This window comes from Erpetoichthys calabaricus, chromosome 18 (assembly GCF_900747795.2).
Source record: "Erpetoichthys calabaricus chromosome 18, fErpCal1.3, whole genome shotgun sequence".
NCBI lineage: Eukaryota > Metazoa > Chordata > Cladistia > Polypteriformes > Polypteridae > Erpetoichthys > Erpetoichthys calabaricus.
In genome coordinates this window covers 21778003-21802913 of record NC_041411.2, presented here as the reverse complement: position 1 = coordinate 21802913, position 24911 = coordinate 21778003, and the positions used below count along the sequence as shown (strand labels likewise).

General features: G+C 37.5%; 1 protein-coding gene across 22 annotated transcripts in view; it reads left to right on the top strand.

The window, feature by feature from the left end:
- Positions 1–24911, top strand: part of arvcfb (ARVCF delta catenin family member b) — a 319610-nt gene that overhangs the window by 104047 nt on the left and 190652 nt on the right. The window contains exon 1 of one of the 22 annotated variants that reach the window (XM_051921273.1): positions 20469–20955. The exons of the other annotated variants lie outside the window; for them this stretch is intronic. Within the exon in view, the coding sequence (XP_051777233.1) occupies positions 20935–20955 (21 nt within the window). The 5' untranslated portion in view covers positions 20469–20934. Of the gene's footprint in view, positions 1–20468; positions 20956–24911 lie in introns of those variants that run through there. 22 annotated transcript variants of the gene reach the window in all.

Genomic DNA, 24911 nt, shown 5'->3' with positions numbered 1-24911 from the left:
CGTATAAATTACAGTCTGCGACCTCATAGCAAGCACAATGCCCACTTTGCAGAGAATTTCCAGAAAATAAACTAATCTTTGAACAACGCAGAACAGCACAAGGAAGAAACAAAATTACAAGCAGACTAGAATTCAAATGGCAACAGCTGTGCTCTTTTTAACCCTTTAACCGCCAACTCCCTAGATATTCCCCATGCCAGGAGAAATCTGAACAATTTTAGTTTTTTTACTTTACATTTATTCAAGCAGTATTTACCTGCTGAAATACCTGCTGAAATGTTTCAAATAAATGGTCAATCAAAGGACGTAGCTTGAACAAGTGGTCATGGTTTGGATCTTTCATATCTGGCTCAGATAACGGGCAGCAGTCCAGTTGAGATGCTAGGGATACACCCACTCATCGCCATCATCCGATGCGTCGTCATTCACAGTATCATGCAGCGCACGTTGCTGATCATCATTGTCGCTAAAATCTTTTTCAGAACTGCTACAATCATGATCAGAATTATTGTCCAAAATCGCCTGCAAAACCTCACTTGAAGTCAGTTTACATTTCGCCATATTCACAGCTTTCACTTTCGAATCACATCACGTGAGCGGCCAATACAAGCGCAGAGTTGTCAAAATACAATGTAGTAATAATACCCACGCCAAACTGTCAGTTATACTACGCACCAGGCATTCACATAACCACAGGCAAATGTGCCGGATAATTCCGGCAGTAAGGCGTCAGCAATAAAGCTACGATGCCGGATATATCCGGCAGAGGGCGGTTAAGGGGTTAACAAGGAGAAGAATGCACAAAATTGGTAATGATAGCCCATAAAAAAAAAAAAAAGTGTAACTGAGTAGCCCTTTTTCACTTCAGAAAAATTAGAACCAGACTTACTGTGTGTGTCAATGCAATATTTATGCATATACATAAAGTATCACAGTAAACAACACAAACACAGCCTGATTCCTCTTTTGGGCTTTCCGGCATAGGTCTAGGTAGGCTCTTCTGTTTTCTCTCATCTCCAGGACTTCATTAAGCATTACCACAATCTGAGATCACTCCTTCCTGTGAGTAGTCCAATGGTACTGGATGCCTTTTTCTTTTATCCTTTGTCACCTTTGTGCCTGGCAATCCCTTGCTAGCATATGTAACTGTTCCCAAAGTATATGCATACAGTAACAAGATGGGTACACCGTGACAACGCTTTACACCCTGAACCTTGTCAAGAAGCCATAAAAAAAATAAAACTTTGGAGAGGACACTAGTTATAAATCAATACGTGAAACAAGAATGCTGCTGTCACTGTGGGTTTTTCAGGTGAAATCTTGATTCCTCTCCAGCCAGGTGAGGTGGCCTGTTTGTGAATTTTTCTTTTACTTTGCATTTTTTTTTCTTTCTCCTTCTCTCTCATTTCCTCTTCTTTTCACCAGTTATCCTTTATTCTAGTTCTCCTCCCAACTCAGTTATGCTGGTGACACATGGCAGCATTAAATGAACTGTCTGTGTCATTTCCAGCCAAGTTACTGAATCATGTCAGTGGTAAGGACTGGCAACCTCCTTAGAAACCTCTGCTGTCTCTTCATCCTGCCTCTCCAACCCTCGTCCTCATGTAGCCCTAAAGGACACAACTCTGTTAGGGAAATTTTTCAGTTGCCTGCCTTAAAAGGGCAACACTGCTTCATTTCGTCCAGCTGAAGACAACAAGGATAAGGCAAGTACCAACTCTGGATGTGGTACCAGTCCATCACAGGACACAATCACACTTACACATATTGGGCCAGTATAGAGTTATATTTGAAGAAGGGAGGAAACCTGTGGGGACTTGGGGACAACATGAAAACTGCAAACTGTCTGTATATACTGTGCTGTTTATACCAGTACCCCTGACCATTTTCCTTTTATTCCACCAGTTTTTGTAAATTATTTATATCTGTGGTTGTATTGAGTTGAAGGCTCTGTTCATCATCAGAGTCTGTGGTGCAACAGTAATGTGCTATCCAATTTTTCTTTTCTACAAAGAGCTTGAAATACAAAAAATAATCAAAAGCACAGAAAAATAGTTAAAAAGAAACTTGCCTGCTCCCATTTTAATTTGATTGACCTGCAAGGGACTGTGGGTTGCCCCAGCCTTGGCCCCAGTTGGCCCTGTTTCTTGGGAGATCACCAGAAAACACAAGGAACATGATAAAAAGTTGCATAAACTTAAAGAAACCAAATAATCAACAATGTAAACATAGAAAATGAACAAAATAGACATGAAAATGGCATTTGAACAGAACATCTCCATCTTCCTTTAACTCTTCACTACGTTACATACTAATATACTGGCATTGTCACTATATAAAGTACTTCAACACTAAAGCTACCACAACACTGCATCTTTCACACTGCAATTGCTAGTACAACCCTGTTTCCAAAAATCGTTGGGACATGGTGTAAACTGTCAATAAAACAGAATACCTTAACTTGCAAATCATTTAAACTGTATTTAATTTAAAAAAGGTAACATATGCAATGTTGAAACTAAGACATTTTATTGTTTTATGAATAATACTTTCTCATTTTGAAGTTGATGCCAGCAATATCTATCAACAAAGTCAAGCCGGGGCAACAAAAGACTGGAAAAGGTGTCTCTGAAGAGAATGCCACCTCTGAGTTCATCTTAGACAGGAGTGGGCAGGCACTCTTTGACTTTAAGTTGTTCATTACTTCTACCTCCATGTGGATTCTCTTTTTTCTTTACTGTAGCTTTCTGCTGCTGTTTGGCTGGTGTGCTTTGGTTTTCTCTGCCAGATGGTCATGTTATTTAAACTCTTTTACATTTGAGGTTGGCAAAGCACTGTGCTCCATCATACTTGCTCTATTTCTTGCCCATTACGCTTGAATCATTTATTTCATATTGTTGATATCTTTTTGCACTTTAATATGAAAGGTGCTGGCCCGGTTTCCATGTTAGATTTCTTTTTCTTTTTTCCCTACCTAGACTGATAAAGAAACCTTAACTTCAGTGGTGTGAAGTGCAATGGCAATTAAAAGGCACATTTGTTTAGAGTAAAACAGCACACACTGCACAAGCATTTTTTTTTGTTTAAAAAATGTTAAGAACAAATTTTCAGCTTCCTAGCAATTTTTTTTTTATTATTATCTTTCCCATTGGGATTAATAAAGTATCTATCTATCTATCTATCTATCTATCTATCTATCTATCTATCTATCTATCTATCTATCTATCTATCTATCTATCTATCTATCTATCTATCTATCTATCTCTCTATCTCTCTATCTCTCTATCTCTCTATCTAGTCACTGATGGACAGTGCAACAATGATAGTGCCTTCTTTTTAGACCACCACTGCATCTTTAGGTTCCTTTCATAACCAACATCTTTATATGCTTACTTAAATGTTACACTTTTGTGTGTGGTCTCAAGTGCTGAAGTACAGCTACATCTATGGCAGTGAAGATTTTCTGCCTCAAAACATCATACAGATAATGATTTTCACTAGCATGAATGGCGTTCCTGCTTAATAGCAGTTGCATCTGAATTTAACTTCACAGTTGTTTGCTTGTGCTTATTGCATCGTCCTGCTTTTCTTCTGCGGACTTCAGTATTCTCCCAAATTTCAAATACTATCAGGCTGTGATCTGCCTGTTTTGTGGTCCTGTTCTGTATTCAGAGAAGGCTGCTTTTAAAAAATATACTAAATTAAACTGAAAAAAGCAGCAGTTTCTTATTTGCTGTATTGAAATTGGGAGATATTTGAAAGTTAAATGTGTTTGTTCTGTACCTTCAGACTTATTCTGTTAACCTTTAGTTTATTTGATAAAAGTGTTCACTTATCTTCACATTCTGTTATTTAAACTAGACATCAAGTCTGTTTGTTCCAGCTGTTTTTCGGTTGGTGTTTTGATTTCTGTAAGTAGTAGCAACAGCAGTAGTTGCAATACAAATTAAAGACTGGAGGGAGAGAGGGAGGATTGTGATTTTCTTTTTCATTTTACTTTAAATTGTGTTTTGACATATATAAAGGCAGGCATTTTGCCTGGGTCAGCCTCTTTTGGCAGGCGGTTACTTGAATAAAAATGCTTTTTTGAAAATTGTGTTTTTATCATCAGAGTAGTTATTAAGGCCTACCCCACATACTTATTAGAAAATGAGATGTAAGGAAATCATTGTAGTGAAATAAGACACTTGTTCGTCAAGCTGGTTGATACTTTTTGAATTTTTGGTCAGCTTGCATTGAACAACCCTTGAGAACCAGCCTTAGTGCTGTAGTACATGGTGAGAATTAAGCAGTCACTGACCTTCCAGCCGAATGTGTTAAGGGATTACGCAGAAGATTAATTGGATCAGCCTGGGGCAGCACATCTTCTGTGAGTTGAACAAGCTCGGCAGGACTGCCACCAAGTGCACATAAAATTTGCAGTTAGTTTTCAGCTCATTCAATACGCTGGGGTTTGTCTGCTTACTAACTGTTCCTCAATCTTTTTCACTAAAGGTTGCTCATGGTCAGATTGGACCTGGCATAAACTTGCAGCGGAAAGTGGTGTGATTTACAGGCTTTAAAGAGCTCCCTCATTGTTAAAGTTTAGGATTTATATTGTTGTAAGGCAATAGAACATAATGTATGAAAGGAAATCTCATTGCAGGAAAAATTAATCCTGTCTTCTTTCTAAATAACATAGTGTAATGTTTTTCTTTGCCAGTGGGAGGGAGGGAGTAATGACAAATGAAACAATGCATTTTCTCCTGTGTGCTGGAATTATTGAAGAACACATAAATCAAGTATCTCTAGATAATGCATGCTGGGGGTGCTTGTTTGCTTTTAACTTTTTGTTTATATTATTTTTTGTTCTCTCCTCCATACATCAGTGTCTTTTGCAGTGAGCTAGAATAACAAGTCCTGCTGTATATTCACTATTTGCTTGGTGTTCGGGTTAACGTTTAGTGTAGTTTTCAACTGAAAGCAGCAACACATGGCTGAGACTCTTAGGCAGCTGAGTTTACTGAAGTCTGAGTTTGCCATTTAAGTCTTTTCCAGTTTTGTATTGCTTTACTGGACAGCTATAGCCCCCTAGTTTTGTCAGGTGGTCGGTGTAAGTCTGAATAGTCTTTGAATGCTCTTGGCACTCTTTCCGTCATTGATCTTTCTTGACTTTTGTCCAATCTGGAAATCGAACAAAAAGGATGCAGAAGCTTCTCTTTACAGAGTAAAATAAATAGAAAAGGCAGCCTTAACAGTGATCCTACTGACGCTTGCGCAGTAACACCATCAATCAGGTGTTAAAACAGACAGAGCTGATATAGTTTCTCACGCTTTCCTTTCACAAAAGTTGCCATCTTGACTCCCAATCCATCAGATTACCATCTCGCAAGTTAAATGATTTGGGCTGGCACTCTGTAAAGTGGGAGGCTTTTTTTCATTTCAATTAAAGGTGGTCGTTTTAAGTTTATGTTTTTTTTTCTGTCAGTCTGCTTTACACTTTGGGTACTTCATATAACAAGCTTGCCTGCCTCCTTTGCTTCTTCTCCGTGAGAGGCCGACTTTTCTCAGTTTGTCCATGAACTTTGCCATCAATGCCTCAATGTTTGCAATCCAACTTTACACTTTTCTTTAGACTCTACTCACTGTTTTCTTGTTTTAATTGCCTCTTTTTTTTCCACAGACCTTTGTAAAATACTCTGCCTTCTTGTGTAGGACATTTGGAATTTTTCTGCCTACCTGTCTCCATGTTCCAAAGACTGATTAACTGATATCACAGGTAGCATGTACCCATTTCTGAATATTGCTCTCAGCTCTTAAAAACACTCTAGTGCTATTGAAGAGCTGACAGATCAGCAGCAAAGCTATAACCTCAGTACTTTTCATGCTAGATGAGCATGCTTTGTGCAGTATCTTACCTCTCATTTGCTCCATTACAGTCAGTTGCAAAAATGTGCTTTTTCGATGTCATTTGGTACACCATAGCCCTCGTTAAGGGTAATGTTTGTTGTTGTTCATGGCTGCTGAGAGGCGTGTGCTCGTCTTTCAGGCTTCAAAAGCCTTCTAGCCTAAACATCATTCAGTTGAAAAGAGGAACTCTGAGTAGTAGTTGTGCATATCTTAGGTATGGTATGGATTTCATTGCCTGCCTTGCATTTCTGGAAGAATGCAGCCTCTTGACCCCTCATGTGCATATACATTCAATTTACAAAAGCTGGATATTTGGGCAGGAGTGCATGTTTAATGAAAACCATTTGTGAAAATGAGATTAGGCCTAACTGGCGTGAAGTGTTGTTGGCTTTTGTGTAACTGTGGGCAGTTTTGGCCTTTAGAATGTTCAGCCAATTAATCGCCTTACCCTGTTAAATGATTTCCATTTGTAAGCTTAAAGCTACATGCAGGATAAAAGGGTACAAATGAAGCGAGACATGTGCTCAAGTGTCCATCAAAGTCTTGTTTTGCATGGCAAGATCAGAAAGTTGGGATTTGATTAGTTTTCTCATGAAAAGCCTTTTTGTAGTCAACCACACTGTGAAATGCACACATGGATACATTTCTTAAAACGGATTTCCATTCTGAGGGAAAAGAACAAGGGAACACATCAGTTCACAGCCATAATTGCATATCATGACTTTTGCTCATGAGCACTTTAGCAGGCACGGTAAATGTCAACATGCTGTGCAGTGGTCATAAAGCCGCTAACAGGTAATGCAAACCAAAAGAGCTGATGCTGGTCTTTGTAAAACAGGAGCATCCTGCACAGCAATAGGAGGAGCAGCGCAACATTTACAAAGGCATGGAATCTTGAAATCAATGGGAGGAAGATATTTATTTATTGTTCACTGCACATTGGTGTCTTCTCAAATCACTAGCCTCAATGAACATACAGTATGCTTGAAATAAAAGTTACACAATGTGGATAAGGAAGTCAGATGAGAAAAGGTGATTTGTCCATTTCTGTCTTCTTTTGTATTCTTCTACTGTGTGGCTAAACCACCACAAAAAAGAACAAGGAGAAAAGTCAGAGAATGGGGGAAACTTTGAGTTGAACAGTGGAGAAGTTTCTGCATTTAGTGTGCTGCATACTAACTGCCGTTGTTTGTCCTTGGTGTTCTGGTATTCTGTAGAAAAGGGATGTAACAGGCATTTGGTGTGGCTGTAAACAGCACCTTAAACAGCAAATGCCATGGCTATAGCCTTCAAAAGTGCATTTTTACAGTTTTGATGTTTTATCTTGGGGTTTCGTATTCAAGAATTGTGGAAATTTTTATTTAGTTATTTATTTTGTTCATATGGTGTGGTGCTTCATTTGCCATTTCTTATTTTGCCTGCTATGGCAGACAGAAAATGAAGCATTACTATATAGACTCTGTGTTGCTGTGTATTATGAAAAGTAGCTTGTTGTAAACAGGAATCTGCATTTTTGATCTCATTACCTGTAGCTTATTCATGCCTCTTCCTGGCATCTTTGTACTGTAAATCTAAGTTCATGGAAACTTAATGAAATTGAAAGAAGTCATCAATGTTTGGGAGTGGAAGCCTTCTAGTGGTGTCCACATTTCATTCAGGTTCAAAGTTAAAAAGAATTCTTTTCTATCCATAGCACCAATGTGTGGGTTGTCAGAAAGGACTGTGTTTTATTGTTTTTACTCCACTGTAATACAATTCATATTCTACTAAAAAAAATAAATAAATAAAAAAGAATCTCTTGGTTTAGGAATGCAGTCAGCTGCCAGGACTGGGAGGACTGCCAAGTCAGCCTGGAGCGGCCACAGCATTTCTTTCTCTTAAAGTTCGTGTAACCAAATGCGCTTCTGTAATCATATAGCAAGCTACTCCGTCGCTTGGCTACTACATAGCTCAGCTTAGAGCTGCACGTGAGATGCAGAAGCCTGTTTATAACAATCCGTCAAAACTGTGTTCTACACAAATTATTAGATGGTTGGTTTTCAGTCTAAACTCACTTTTGCTGATACAGTATCCCTCTGCACTTTTATTTTTATAGCAGTCATACTGAAGATAAAACTGTGGGAAAGTTAAACATTTTTAAATATAACTGTTTATTAAAGTTTCCTGCTCTTTTGCTAGTCACTTGACAAATATGTAATTGATTAAAAATCAGCAATTGCTTTTACTTGCAACATTTGTGAGGTAAATATGTTAAGCAGAAATGAATGTGTATTGATAGTGTTGGTTATTGGAGCAGTGTGATACTTCATGACAGCTACTTCAGAAAGTGGAATTGATTTATAATTTTCTGGGGTAACTCCAACTTAACTCGGGACCACTCATGGCATTAGATTTTAAAGAACAGTAAAATTGCACATGAGGCTTAATGGAAAAGGCTGACACAGCTTAACCTGAGTAATGTGTACAACACTTTGTACCATTCCCTCCTCAGCTTACATTAGTGTTCCCAGCTGCAAATGACACTGGGATTTGGTGTCTATCAGCCAAATGAGTACCTGTAAGGCACTCTGATATACTAACTATCTTGTGTGGTTATGCATCTGGGCCTTCCACTTCTTTTTTAAATCCTAGTTAGATGAAATTTGCCCTCTTCTCTCAAGATAGTAGTGGGCACTTTTGCATGAAATGTTAAGTTTCTTGTCACTCTGCCACATGGAATAATCTTCATTTCACAAACAACATTATGCGGACTTGTTTCTTGAGAAAGTGGTTTTGCTTTGGCATTTTTAAACACAGAACTGAACTTTATGAATACTACCCTCTTGCAGCCCAGAGAAAGACAATTTCATTTGCTGTATTGCACTGAATAACAAGTTTCAGATGCACTACCACAATTGCAAAGGTTTCTCTAATAATAACTTCTTATCATTTGAACATGATTAATTAAGGATTAGATAAGAGATTTTATGATGAGAACAGTAGGGTAATGGCTGCAAAAAATGGGGCGTTTTGATCTTTTGTGAAAAATACATTTTAAATCCACCATTTATGCAGTAATAGCCATTTGCAACATTAGTAATATCTTGGCTGTATTTTAAAATCATTTTAATGGTGACTTACAAAGTATCAATTTCTACCAAAAATGTGAAGATTTCTTTTTAATTCCAAACTTTTTTCACCCTAGCTTCTTAAGGTTCCACTGAGGGAAAAGGAAAAACTTTTTAACAGAAATCACAAAAGGTGGAATAGGAGCTTATTCCAGCTACATTGGGCCCAATACAGGAATTACAGGAGTCAGCCCAGAATGGTTCCACAGTCAATCAGAGTGCATACTTGTTTTAGAAAAACAAGTGAAATGAACATGTCTTTGAAGAGGTAGGAAGAAAAGTGGACTGTCCAGAGAGAAACCAATGCAGTCACGGGAGGAATGTACAGACAACACACAAATGTCCATCAGGAGATCCTGGCGCTGTATTTGTAAGACAACTGCCCATTAACCTAAATTCTGCGATGTTGAAATGAGCATGTGTATAGTTCAAATGGGATCAAAGTGAACTGTCGTAGGGTAAAAAAATGATAGAATCAAAGGGAGAATAAAAGAAAAGTAGCATGCAGCTGACTAAATACTAGCAAGTGTTAAGACTGGATAGATAATCCAGGCCAGGGTTTCAGCAGCACCACCTCTGGCCTTATGTAATGCTGCCATATTAAACACATAATTATCCAAAAGATTTGTCCTGTAATTTGTAGATGGATGTATTTTTAAAATAATAATAATAGTTATTTAATATTAGAAAACAGATCAGTTTTCCACTGTCTTGCAGTGGAACATAGTGCATTCAGAGTGCATTCGTACATAAGATGGATAATTTTCTCAGATTGCTTAAATCCTCTCCTGGAGCCCTGAATTTAGTCCAATGCATTCCAAAATTCATATGCATTCAGTTGTAAATTTGCAATGTAAAACCATGCACACATTAAAGGAAGAACAAATTATTATGTAATAGAAAAGGGAAAAGGCTATATTACCTTTAGATGATATATGCAGCCTTGTGAGAAAAGCCGCTGTTCAGTATGAGCCCATTTAAAAGCAAGAATTATGATAGAGAGAATTTATACCTACTTCTAAAAACTTCATCAAGCAAAATGTGTGTTACCTTAAAAATGAATTGCACACATGGTATAATTTCCAACATTGTTTTATTGAGCTGTTAACCTACTTTATTTAACCACTGAATCAATTAATCTTTAACAATGGTGTCATACCAATTCACTTTACTGTAGTAGGGCTTATAAATAAATGAGTTACAATGACTAAAATGGTATATCCAATGTTTCTATTCTTAAATTACTAAATTAAAAGAAAAATGATTATAATACAATATTAATAATGTTAAGTTCCTCTTTTTCTATCACTATTAATCCTGTAGTGTAGTATGACTATACTTGAGCTTTATTTTTTTTGTGGCTTTTCTTTTAGTTGGCATTCAATCAATGCATTCAATTTAAATGCATGTGTTTTGTACGCTTTGAGGATATGACTGGATAACTGACACGTGGATTATACAACACAAGTATTGTGAGATTTTCTTTTTTCTGTGGACATTTTTCACATTGTTTGCCATTGTACTCCATTCGCCATCATTGGGTTCTGTTATAACAAAGTGGAGTATTCCTTTAATGCGCAATGATAAAATCTAGACATTCATCTAGCAAATTACATATAGTAATAAAATATCTTGCCTTACACTTGTTTAAAAAATTGCTCCTTAGGATTACAAAACTGTTTTCATAACTGAAAGGGTAATGGTGAAGGGTTAGTCCTCCATTATTAGTGCCCATTCAAGGATCCAAATTAAGTGCACTGTTAAATTAATCCCAGGGGTCATATCAAATTACCTCAGCCTCTTCTGCTTTCACATTATGAAAGATCTTGAAGGATTAAAATGTTCTCTTTTTTATTAATTTATTTGTGTCCATTTTAGTTCAGTTCCTTTACGTCACAAGGTTTTCGTGCTATAGCTGAAGTTAATAAGCCATAGTCTTATCTCTAGTGGACAGTGTCAGACAACTTCAGATAATTTCTCAGCTCACTCAGAAAGAAACTTGATTGAGTAAGTTCATGCACACTATTGAGAAAAGAATCCTCAAAATAAGCTATTAACCCTAAAAAATGTAAAACAAAGCTTTCCAATACAGCTTTAAATTATCAGTCCCATCCTTGCACATCAGGAGTGGGCTTAGGCAACACTCACATATTGTGGCTTTTAGGATAATACTGGCAGCATGCTGTACCAGATCACACACTGTATTGTTAAGGCACATTCTTGGAAATCACTGTCCTTGTTTGTGTTTTACTTTAGTATAAGGTCTACAGCCTGGTATAAAAATTGATTTGATGGAATCAGTAAAGGTCTCTGCGCCTTTTATGGCTCCCAGGAGAGTGCTCTACATTACAGCATAATAAACAGAAATAGACACTACAGTAGAGGACGATGTAGGGATGTTTGTGACTTATGAAACGCTTTCACATTTTTTGATTTATGCCAAGTTTTACCAGTTTTAATGTTTAGTAATTGTAAAAGATAATTTGCTCACAGTATTACATGTTGAAACTCATTTTAAGATACCACGTAATAATTTATTTATCAAGATACGTTTTTATGAAACTGAATAGATATAATTAAAAATAAAAATAAGCAATACGGAGCAAGCAAACACAATTAGAGTAAATTAAGCTTTTTAGTGATATTTCAAAGGCACACAACCTTTTTCTCCCATAGTCTCAATTTTCAACCTGAAAGGTCACTTTCATCATGAGCCTTATACAGCATCTTTTAGCAAGCCAACACATTTTTACTAGCTGACAACCGAAAAGCCATGGTTTGCTAACAAGTTTTCCCTCTGTTAAGTCTTCCGCAAAAGAGTGTTGCTGATTAGATTTGTCGCTATTGCCAGGCTCCATGTGACGTCAATCTTCCAGCTATAAACTGATAACACACCTTCACTGCTCACAAAAAGAGATGTGTTAGGAGGATTTTTTTTACAGATTTAATACACTAGCATGTTTTGAGGTGTAGCATATTAAGGGGACAATATTTAAATCTTGGTTATTTTTGTCACCTTCTTGTGCTAGACGTGGCACTCTGTCAAGGTGAACTTTTAAGACTCAGTTATGGGACCAGATCCCATAGACCCATTTTTGCTCATTGTTCACTTATACTTCACTTATAGATGTGGATTTCCTAAAATACTGCTGCACTTAATTCTTCACGTTGGGTGAGGTTATGATGAATACACCTTTCAAGACTACACAAGGATATGTGGAACTAAAATATGTGTTTGCTAACTGTGCAGGAGTCAGCTTTTTCAGTTGTACAGAATGCTGACTGACCTCAGTCAAATGTTCCATCAGATGGTAAAGAATTTGTCATGTTTAAATATCTAGCTGCCTATGAAGTGTAAGTTTCACAGACAAAATTTGAAAAAGAATATTCAGGAGTGGGGGATGATGGAGAGACAAAACTGAATTTTTGTATCCAAGAGGTAGTGTAGTGACTTGTAGGCAGAATTTACTTATTTTTTATATTTTTCACCACACATCTTATTTTAGTTATGTTAATGACCCTTGCAACTGCCATAGTGGGGTGCAAAATTTTAATTGGTCTCTGCCTGACCAAGGCAGTCCAACCAGGTGAAAAAAAAGCCTCTTCAGTCTTATTCTTTTTCTGATCTTAAAGCACTTTTCTTTTAAACTAGAATAGTTACCTAAAACCTTTCATGTATCTGTTGGATTGGCTTGTCCTTTCCTATCATCCAGTTATTTCTATTGTTCCCTACTCATATGAATCATGCCTCCTCCTAGTATTTCCTTGTTTGTTTACTTTACTCTTGTTCATTGACTGATATATGGATTTAAAGTGTAGTGTTTAACAATGTAAAGCGCAGGGTCTAATTAAGACTGAATAATTGCTTACATTAGCTAACGTCTGATATCCTATTATTCCACTGTCATTAAACGTATGGAGCCTAGCAATTAGATTTGTTTGGTTTTCTTTTTTGTAGATGCAAATATAGATTTCTTTCTTGGCCTGGCCCATCTGTGTATCTTGACCATATATGGTTAGGGGTATGTATTAGGCTGTCAGCAGACCTAGAGGTGCCTTTAATGTAAAACAGGCTGCACTTGGCTTTAGAATCTGTTTTTAGCAGTTGAGTTAACTGATTTGATCTGCATGCATGGACTGTGCCATAGAGGTCTGATTTAACCCCTTGAAACTTTGTGGATAGTTGACTTTTACTCATCCAGCAGACATTTTGTTACATTTGGGCAGAATCAGTATTGCAGGATGCACATCACTCTGTGACACTTTGATTGAGGACAGCATGGTGGATAGCAGAAGACAGGGATGGAAATACTCTTGGCAGTTTTAGATTGAGTGGATCTGCTTTGGAACTTTATTCATATGTTTCTACCTTTGACTTTTGCTATAGAAGTGCACAAGAAGTAAGGCCAACAGATCTTTCTTTCTGATTAGGAACTGTTTTAAACATAAAAGAATGCATAGAGAATGAGGCCAGTCACTCAGTATTACAGTAAGCAGTTACTCTATAACAATAAGGCCAAAAAGAATGACCTTCACTAGTTTCAACACAGCAACTTCTTGTAGGCCATGGCAGCTTATCTCTTCTCAAAGATAATGTGAGCTACATTTGTTTAAGGTTGGAATGTATCCTCCCCACTGAGTTATTCCAACAGTAAATTTCAAATGTTGGCAACCCTTTATGCAGATAAGCTTTGTTTCTTTGCTATAAATCTTTTCTTCATTGTTTCTAATCCTTCATTCCTGTGACAAACTAAGCGGGTCATGTTTACATTTCATCAAAACTGCACACTTTTAATATTAAGTTAGATAAATAGATGAATTATAATTGATTTGTCCCCAAGGGAAAGTATTATAATAAAAACAAACAACAACCCTGCTAAATGCACATAGGGACGTCTGGCTTGGACAATAGAAAGGCGCTGCTGTCAATAACAGAGTTGTAGGTGGCAGTAAGATGGTCAGACATTTGTACCATAGATATATATTTAACATCATTATCATTTGAATAGAGCAGGTCCAGCTTGTTGTATCCACGAATGAAACATGATGATGAACATTTTTTTCCTTGTTTGAAGTCTGCAGACATTCAGAATGATTCATCATTAAGATATTGGCAACAGAGTGAAAATGTTTTTTTGTGACATCACAGGAAAAGAGGGACAGAAAACAAGGTAGATGGGCACCGTCACAGGAGATGCAGTAACAATTACATGGATATAAAAGCCATTTCTGTTTAATTTACCTTGTTCATTTTAATACACTTGTCTGTTACTGTTTGTATGTAGGACTCATCTCTTTTTATTTTATACCATGTTTATTTTAGGCTAACCTACTCAAGGTACCTCAGTCTGATGCCTTTTTTATCTAGAAATGTCTCTGCAATTAAATCCTTGGAAATGGTGATGTGTTGCTTGTTAACTAGCATACGTAAGTAAGAATTTCACTACACTCCTTACACAAGACAATAACGACCCTTTAAAAATATTAACCTACAGTAGTAGTCTAGTCTGTGTCATTTCTTATCAAATAAGAAACTACGGGATCATTAAATTAGTTAACATGAAGATCTGTTGGGTTCCCTAATAGACAAGAGCCAAAACAAAATATTATAATACACCACCACAAGGTGCTTTACTGAACATATAAAGTATATAGTTTCAAACTGAAAAGGTCAACAATACAGGAAAATTACATTAAAACAGTAGTGCAAGACCAAATATGACAGCTAGTGTAGATAGAAAAGGTAATTACACCAAAACTGTCGAAACAGAGGAATAAAATGCATCTGTAGAAACTTTCATGTAAAACAGAAGTCTGTTTTAGATTTTAAGTATCCGGATATCACATCCAGAAAAAAAAGAATATATTATACTGTATAAATAAAGAGCATATTACATAGAGCTTGGCAAAGTGACTTTTGTAAAGTGTTTCACAGAGATGTATCCACAAAACCTAAACAACCTTTGAAGCTGGGGCAGACTGAACAGTCTCATTCTCTGGCAATATTCACATCCTTCCATTCTCAGGTGTTAACTACTACAATGCTGTCATTCTCCTAAACCTGTGCTACCCCTAAACACAGTGTTTCTATACAGGAAAGGGGAGACTGAACTAGGTGTTTTCATCCTGCAGCCTTGCTTGAAATGATCACTCCCACCTCTAGAATTAAAGTCTGTATGGTGAACTACTGCATTACAATAAACTTGCCATCTACTCAGATAACAGACCATTCTGGGAGAGGGACTTGATTCTGTAACCACAAGAATTTTTTCTATTAAAGAGTGAGTTGCATCTTTTCCATTGTACTAGAGTTTTTTGTTGAGTCTTTTTGTTTTGGAAAGTATAAGATGTATTGGTCAAAACTTGGAATAAGTATAGGTGGAGAGGCAACAACTTATATGTTTTGGCTCAAGACAGTTTTGTTAAATTGAGTCTTCAAGCATTTGCTGCTAGAAACAAAATACAAAGGGTGAATATTAAACACATTATCCATCTGTAGTAGCAAAGATAAATGCAGTCATTAAGCATCCCCAGCGATGGGGCGCCTCTGCAGATTAGCAGCGTTTATCACCTGGTGATGCCTCTTGGGGAATTGCTCTAACTTTAAAAGATTGTGTGGAGGATGGTGTGAAGGCAATATGAATGTATGGCAGTTCCCATAGTAGCTTTTTGTCCCATGGCTGTTGAATCTTTTACTTTCTTTCTCTATTAGCTGGATGTGTTCTCTTAGTCAGGTATTCAGTTTTTAGTTCACTGTGGAATTTTCAATACTTATAACTTATACTTAATATATATCACCAACTCTTGATTACTGATGCTTATTGTTACATTACAGGATCACAAGGAGCTGACGTATATATTTGCATATATGTCATGCTAGGCCATTCCAGGGTGCTCTTAATCACGCAAGTGCAAACTGCAGATGCACTTCAACTTAACATAACTCTTTATTGAATGGAGACAGAAATCAGAGGACCCAGAAACAGGACACAGTAAGAATGTATAAACTACAAACAGAAGGTAATGTGTAAGGTGTCATCTCCGCCATGGTGCCTCTTTATAGCACCATTTACTGCTTCTTTTAACAAGCATTTATATAAATAAAGGAACAGGAATATGTGGTTAACTACTCGTCTTCTCTAATGGAACTCAGCAGTCAGTTGTTAGAATTAGAGCCAAATAATTGAAAACCCTATATAATGCAGTGTTTACATTAGTCATGTATTTTGGTCTCATAAGAACAGATCTCCTTGCCACAGACTATTATGCAGGTTTTTGGGATTACGCTGGCTGTAAATCATGTCACATGCTCATAGTGGTTTCTTAATTTAAAGGTGATGAAAATTTAGCTGTTTAAATCAAAGTGCTGTTGCTGTTGGTAATCTCAAGACCTGATTCATGAACATTCAATGTGAAGTGATGCTTTTTTTAAGGTTATATATTTAGTAGTAGTAGTAGTAGTAGAAGTACCAGAAAAAGACACAAAGAAAATAATTTGTGGAAAATGGCAGTCATACTGTAAAATTTGAGTCCAGAAAGAAATGAAGCTTTGCATCAGTGAAACCTAACTCACAGACTTAGCAAAAGTTAGTTGTTGTCTAAAAAAGTTTGATCTCTGCAACTCCTTTAATCAAATACGTCTTGTTGCTCATCTGTTTGTGCTCAGTACTCTAAAACTGCTTGTAACTCCCTCAGATGGCCAATGCTTTCACATATTTCACACTTTAAATGCCATTTGGTCATTGCAAAAGCAATTGTATCAAAGTGAACCAGATTTAAAATATCACAGTTAGGCATATTTGGAATTTTGTATTACACTTGTGCAGCTGTGGGAAGTTGTGCTGCCTTATAGCTGCAGAAAACCAGTTTAGAGTCACTTCTGCCTACAGTTTGCACAGAAACTATTTCAATAACATTGGGCACACGGGAGAAACTAGGCCCTACCATATATACACCATGGACTTACCATACACTTACCATGGACTATATTGGAGTCTTTTTATTTGGAAAATCAGAATACCTAGAGAAAATCACAGGGAAAATATGCAAGCTCTATAAAGACAAGACAAACAAAGCCTGGATTGAAACATAAAGCTACCCCTGCTGAAGATCACAAGCAACAATAACTCATTGATTCTCCTTCTCAGTCTGACTTATATATACGAAGAAACTAAAATTTCTTTAAGTATGTGCAGGCATAATAAGTTAACTGTTTAAATGATCCTGTATTACAGAACAGGCATGCTGTTAAATGGTGATTTTGTTTGGATCATTGCCATATAACTAAACTCTCTGTCATCTATATGTGATTGTTAATTCTGAGAGTATATTTCATGAGCTAGTATGTTCATGGAAATTTGCAGTTTCTTTTATGGGTTATTCCCAAAATTTGTGTCTTATAATATCAGATAAAAGATTATTCACTCGTTTTAAACACATGTCTGCAATCTACTGCGGTGGGTTTGGCACCCTGCCCGGGATTGGTTCCTGCCTTGTGCCCTGTGTTGGCTGGGAGTGGCTCCAGCAGACCCCCATGACCCTGTGTTCAGATTCAGCGGGTTGGAAAATGGATGGATGGATGTCTGCAATCTACAAGCCCATATGCTACTGAAGTTTTCAATAACAGCCCCCTGCTAACATATCATAGTGAAGCCATAAAGAAAAAAATGTTTGTTTTTTGATTTAATGTGACACATCTATATTCCTGTCTTAAGCAGAGAGTACATAGATGGATGTACAGTACTTGATTATCTGGAGAGGGTCTCTGTGAAGAATAATAGTGAACTTTTTGGGTGGTTATTCATTTTTCCTAAGCTTCTTGGGTAAATGACAGCAGCAGCGGCACAACTTCATCCCAACAAACAATGAATCCCAAGTGCTTCATCCCCTGCAGTGACCTCTGCAATCCCAGCCTCCTTTTCAGTGGGGTCAGAAGGTCAATGGTGCAGCAAAACAGACATCTTACAAACAGAACTCCTCAACACCGTACCTCCTACTCTTCGTATTAGAGTTGTGTGCTTTAAAGTTAGGTTTCAAGTACAAAGTGTTTGTTCTACTTCTGGCCTTCACATGGAGGTTGATAAATAGTTTCAAGCAGATGCCTTCATGCTGTGTATTTATGAGAAACAGAAGCTAATCAAATGAGGTCATTTTATTAGCATTAATTTATCTTTGAATTCCCACATCTGCTTTCTGGCGCTCATTTGTGGTGGTGTGATAACACTGTAGTCATAATACAGAAAACAAAAAATATTGGGATACCTTATCTAGTATAATTTTTTAAGTTATGTAGACCTTCTTTGCCATCTAATCATAAGTCTAGCTTTGATAAAGCTAAACAGTGGCCAGAAAAGAAGTTTTCAAGAAGACTGATCTGTTTGGCCAAACTATCTTTAGGATTACATCACTGTTTTTTACTCCTCATTTCAAATATGATTGCCTGTTGACCAAGGTTGTAGGAGTTAAACAAGGTTCCTGTTTCTGTCCCATGTCCATGACCCTGTGTAAGTGTCTTAATTGTTGGTTTCTAAGCAGTTGCATTTCTGCACTGTACCATTAAAAGCACCTTTTGATTGTGCTCAGTAGGATTCAAAGCACTATATTAAATAACGTTTGTTTATTAGAGCTTCCAATATAGTAAAACAGAACAGCAGTGAACTTTTCAACCCTCAGCATCCTAGTACTGTATTATCCAAGGAACAACAGCACTAGTACAGTATTAGGAGGATTGTTCGCATACAGAAATAACTTCAATATTTTCAGTCCTTTTGCAATTAAACTAAGCACAAATAGAAAAAAATTGAGTTGTTCCTTTGAGCTTTGCTCACTGCTTCACTTTCACAGTAAAGCAATAAATGAAGACCTAATGGCTAATAGATTGATTGTGTGGTTTTTCACAACAGACACTTTTTGAGTAAAAATAAAGTGTATTATAGTAGAGGCAGAAATACATAAAACTTTTTTTTAACAAACTATAAGATGTCATGTAACATATTCAGCAAAAGACAAAAAGGACACTCTATGCTGCCAGAAGAAAAACGGGTAGGTCTGCTACCCAGCCTCTCTGTATGTCTCCTTTCTTTGGTCTATTTCTGTTTAGTCATTGGCTTCGGGGTCCTACCAGACCTTTCCACTTGCTGTTGTATTTCATTTTAATTGATCTCTGATTCCTTGGATTTAATCAACCTTCAGGCATACTCTCCTTTCAGCTTTCCCAGCTGAAAGAAAAGATGGTGGCACAAGACCATCCTGCTTTTGACAATAATTATGCTACTCTTTCTCATTACAGAAAAAGTTGCCATTGACAGTAAGTAGAAGCTATCCAACCAAAAACATGACTTGGTTGATACCAGACCTGATGTGTGAATGTCCAAATTTAGATGGTAGCCTAAAAATAGTGTTCAGAATGTTGCATAGCAGCATCCAAAGGAACCAAATGAAATATATGACATTTTCAGTTACGAATATTCAAATTGTAATATTTTTTTATTTCAATGTGAGTGTGACAGCACTTTTCTATTTTCCTATCTGGGTTAGGTTATACCATAAAACATTTTTGTTTTTATTTATTTGGTGTGGTGGATCTATTGGCTGAACAGCTTGTTTAGGTGTGTGAAGCAGGCTGCAGTGCAATAAATGTACTGTTAGTTAACAGTGCATTTTTGAATAGTAAAGTTCATACTAATAGCTATCATTACAAATTCTTCTACCTTACAGCATGTCATTTAAGTGTTTCTTCCAACTCCTATTAATGCTTACTTTTTATTTAAGATGAGGTATTGCCTTTTGTGCATGGCTTGCTTAGACCATTAGGTGCTGGACATCACCTGTTTAGCGCAGAACACTGGGTGATGAGATATCTTCATTGTACACACTAGTTTCAATTTCTCAGTTTGTAGAAGGGCACTGTATGTAAAATAAGAAGTCACATTTGCACAAGGATGCTGTTTGAGGAAGATTTTGAAGCCTTTGATCAGTGTGTGCATCCATTCCACTAATTTGTCATGTTAATGAGCAGCTTGGCAAAGACGAGAACGCAGGGGATGAGTTGTGGACTGTAAGCCATTCACCTGGGAGACGTTTGTTAGAGTTACTCTCGCACTTCAGTGCCGCATCTCACAGAGAGAAGCATTCCAGCTAGCACAATGCGGCACTGCTAAATTATTTAATAGGACAACACTTTCACTGTGCGGAGGTGCTAGGCAAGGGTTATTCCCTTTGGTCTTCTGATTTTTGGGTTGTGCATAACCCAACATGGCAGTTACCCATTATTTTGCAGCCAAAAGCGGGAAACTAGTCCAAAGAGAAATATACCAGTGGATTTCAGAGCCGTGCTTTCCAGTGGCAGTGGAAACAGAAGCTGGAAGTTAAGAGAGTGATTTCAGCTTATGTGAGTGTGCGCACATGCTATGCTGAGAGCCTTCAGGGTGGGGCTTTATGTGCCGCTCCAGCTGTGGCTGTCTGTCAGAGGGGGCTCGGCAAACGGAGAAGCTCTCTTCTGTGGAGAGTGTCGGCAGTCTGCTTCAGAAAGAGGACGGGAGCACATACTTAACGGGGGCTCTCTTTTGTCTGCCTTTGCTGATTTTTCTTTTTCCTTTTGTTGCACTTCTCTGTGTATTGTGCGGACAGTTGGTACTTTTTCTTTTGGAGCTAGGTTGGATACAAAACTCCTTGGAGCTACTTTATCCTTTCTGGTAAACTGGAGGAGGCAACCTTTCGTTCTCCATCAAAGATCAACAATAAAGGGACCTAAAATAGGAGGAGGAACACACATATCAGACCTTTTTGGAGTCATTTTGGTCTTTGGAAATAATTTCTTTCCGCCTCTGAGCGGAAAGAAAATGACTGTGTTGTAGTGAAGGCAGAAATATATAAAGCCGGTTGTCCAAACTATAATCTGGTATTTAACGTATCTAGTGAAGAACAAGGAACAGTGTCAATGCCTGCAGAAGTTAAACAGGTTGGTACCTTAGCTCTTGATATTTCTTTGTATTCTTCTTTCTGTTCTTACAGCATGGGAAATGTGTACCTAACGTGAATTATGTACTAAAGGAAAACAGAGATTCGTCAATCAGGACGGAGTTTCCACATTGAATTGCGTGTTTGAACCAGTGAGGGGTGCAAAAATTACAAAATAGTGTTTTCAAAGTATTTTTCACTGTAGTATAATATGTACAATAATGCCTAGTATCCACACAATGAAAGCACTCCTGACACCTGGATCTGCCTAGGCACGTGAGACGGGCTCTAGGCACCTGCACTTAGCCTCGTCAGGTGAATGGAGCTCATCAGTAAATCAATCAGTCTTTCATAGTAAGCTCTACTGTGTAGTAATTTACATCATTACAGTGATGTTTATGATTAATCAGACACAGTATTCAGTTTACAGAAGAAGAGACTTAGATATTACTGTAAAGACACCAATATCATATATGAAAAGGATAAGGCGATGTTTCACAGGTTATTATTATAAAATGAGGTTTTTACAGTCACCTCTGTTCAACCTCAGTTTTAATATTACAACTTACTTAGTACAGACAGCCCAATGAGCATGGCTTTGGGGCACAGAGAAGGTAGTGATCACAAGTTTGTTTGAGTCTCATAGGTTTTTTAGGGTAGACAGCAGAGAGGTAGCAGCCACATCTTGAAAAGGATTTTGAAGCACTTTGGAAATCAGTTTATCTCAATCAGTGTATGGGTAGATTGCCATTTCAATTGTTTCAGATCATATTTGTTAACACTTCTGCAGGACTTTTAAAAGACAATTGCTGTAATCTTACTAGGAGATAACAAGAGCATGGGAAACCATCTTAGTTTGTGAGTTTAGCCTGATTGGGAGATATCATTTTATCTGCCAAAGTGCCTTGTGTCAGGAGAAAAAAATCATTCTGCATCAGGCTGGCCAGCTTGGACACTTTTGACTTGACTTTGGAATTCGGAGGATCTGCTAATAGCTGAGTGCAGCACTCCTCCTGAGACCAGTATTTTGTATCAGAGCTCTCCAGGCATATCAGAATTGTAAGCTGTTGTTTTGTTACATGAATAATACGTAGTATCAACAAAGGCAGAATGCTTAAAAGTGGCACAAGGGCAATTGTACAGTGGGCTCAACTTTCCTTCCTGCCAAAATGAGTTCAAGTTTCCTAAAGTCCTATTTGATCACATGTGTAAGGTGTAGAGCATCGTTTCTGGATCTGCAGTGCCTGAGACATGTTTAGTGAGGGTACAGAATAAGAGAAGAAAGGGAGGAAGGATTTGTCTGTGTTCTGTCATGGTGTTATTTCTTTAAAGAGGTGAATCATAAATAAAACAGTCACTGTGGTCACGCTCAAATGGGCATCCTCAGAGTTCAGATGGGTTATAAGGAGACAGCAAGCTTTATCCGCAAGGTGATTAGTGTGTCTGGGATTCCGTAAACATTTGATCCCTGCAGACCTGTGCAATTTCCTTCTTGATGATTTTATCTGCTAAGGAAATGATTGCGTGTTTGTGCTGTTGTGCAGAAGGGAGAGGGCCAAGTAACATTACGGTCACTTGTGCTTTTTAGCAGAAGGAGTGGGATGTAGGAATCTTGGCTGTCTCATTTTTTATTAATTTATTTTAATTTTTGCTGTCATATCCCTGTCACTTTTTAAAGTGTGCTGTTTAAATTTCTATTATTTTTTGTGACTACATGTCAATTTGATTAAACTCGAAACAGAAAGTCCTCCCTTTTACATAGCCATAAAGGAACACTTGGGGAGAGAGCTTCATGAGCAGAGTTATCTTGCATTTATTTCTTTACAGTAGTTGTCATTTTTATGCAAAGTGACTTACAACACCCAGGTTCACCGTTCAGCTGTTTAATTTTACTACAGAAAGTGTGGTATAGTTTTATATAATGTATATCCATAATGGTCACTATCCTAAGTACTTTACAGGTTTTGATATAACAAATTTATTTCATGTCTGTACAGTTAATGTGGTGAGAGGCTAAATGACTAGCTGAGCTTTTCAAAGTGAGGCAGTGGTGGAGGCAGAATGGCCACTCCTTAACCACTAGGGCCACACCGCCTGCCTGCCTGCCTGATTGTTTTTTAAGTAGTAAAGCTTTCTAGGGTGTGTACAGCATGCCTGGCGTATTGGTGTAACTGGCAGGTGGGATTGTGGGGGAGCATGTTTCCCACAGACATGCACAGTGTTTCTTTGTCTTGTTAGTTTGAATCCTTAAATTTAGACACTCCCTCCCCTTCCTGACTGCTGATGTCCATAGCTGAATGGCATTCCATGGCCTCCAGAAGCAGTCTGCATGAATCAAAATGTTCTCCTGTTTGCGCTTTTTTTTATTAGAGCTATGGGATATTTATAAACCTTTCTCTGTCTTTCACATACATGCCTTCTCCAGCTGTATTTTGACACTTAGACTGTTGACTGTTTCAGTATGAGGGCTGAAATTTGCTATTGATTATCTATGTCCTAATTTCAAAATGTTAGCCTACAATGGGAAAATCCTCAGAGTGTTCAAAAGTTTTTAACTAGACAAAGTGCATTCTCAAGCAACAATTTGTTATTGATAAAACTGTACATAGCACAGCATTCTCAGACCCACAAAATGTATTTTAGGGTCGTGGAGGGCTGGAGTCTGCCCAGGCAGCACTGAGTGTAAGTCAAGAGCTAACCATAGCATTAGCTCATCATAGGGCCACATTCACAACCAAAGAGGGTTAACTTGGAGGTCTGGAGTCTTGTTTATACTAATATATACATATATAGAGTCATATGTTGTTTGTATATATGTATCATGTTTACTGGTATATTCAGTATATTTGTACAAAGTTTGTTTGTGATGATTGAGGTCTTCTTTGGTGTGTTTTTAATGTGATGTCTTTGTCTCTCTGGTAAAGATGGCCAACAAACACAATTTCCCTTTTTGAACAATAAAATTAAATTGAGTTGAACAGCATGAAGGAAGAACTCGCACTGTCCTAGTGAGATCATGAAGACACAGCGCAGAAAGCAACCAGATTGAGTACACTGGATGTATAATGCTGCTGTGCTACCCACTTTAAAAAGAGCTTTGCAGTAAAAGCTATTTTTTAACTTTTTGGGAGCATAAATATCTGAATATGTCCATTTATTTGAGATTATCTGTATTTCATTGCTTATTGTGATATCCGACTTCACTGCATATATTGATGGCACACATTATTTTGGAGCTTCAACTGTTTTTTTTATTCCATATTAACCCCCAAATGTACTGCATCCTATTGATCGTAGTTTAAAACAGCTGTGGGGGTTATGCTGACCATCACCTTTGACCTGATAACAGATGGAAAGTTTAAAATGCAGAATTCCTTTGAACCCTCTGCTGCACCAGTCAGTTCCGGTATTTCAAGAATGAGTCCAATTTTTTCTGATGTTATGATTGATTCTCAGCAGTGCTGGGATTGGAATTTAAAGATGTGCAGACAAGTGCCACTAGTAGTCCGACTATTTAAGTGCACTCACCTTCCTGTATGTGTAAAGAGACCATTTTCTGTTTGCTTTTCCCTCCTCCTCCTCCTCCATTGTAAAGACCCCTGCCCTGGATTAGTGCCAAAGCTTGAAATGGATATCTTGACTTGTTCAGTTAAACAGCTGATCTTATATTTTTGACTTTGCTTTTAACTGCCGAAGACTGTCGTCTGAGACTGATAGGGTGCCTGACCCAGCCATGTATTTTTGGGCATGTTGTTTAACCTAAGACAGTAGAAATCATGAATCTTCAATACATTGGTACAAGGAGCTTATTTATTGTTTGGGCAGAAGCAAGTAATGGTAATCTTGTGGAAGAATTAGGATATCATTTGCCTTTCCATATAATCTGTAAACAGCATGTAAATTATAATGACCCTAATCTTTAATTTTGTGATGCATTTTATATATTGATGTTAAGAA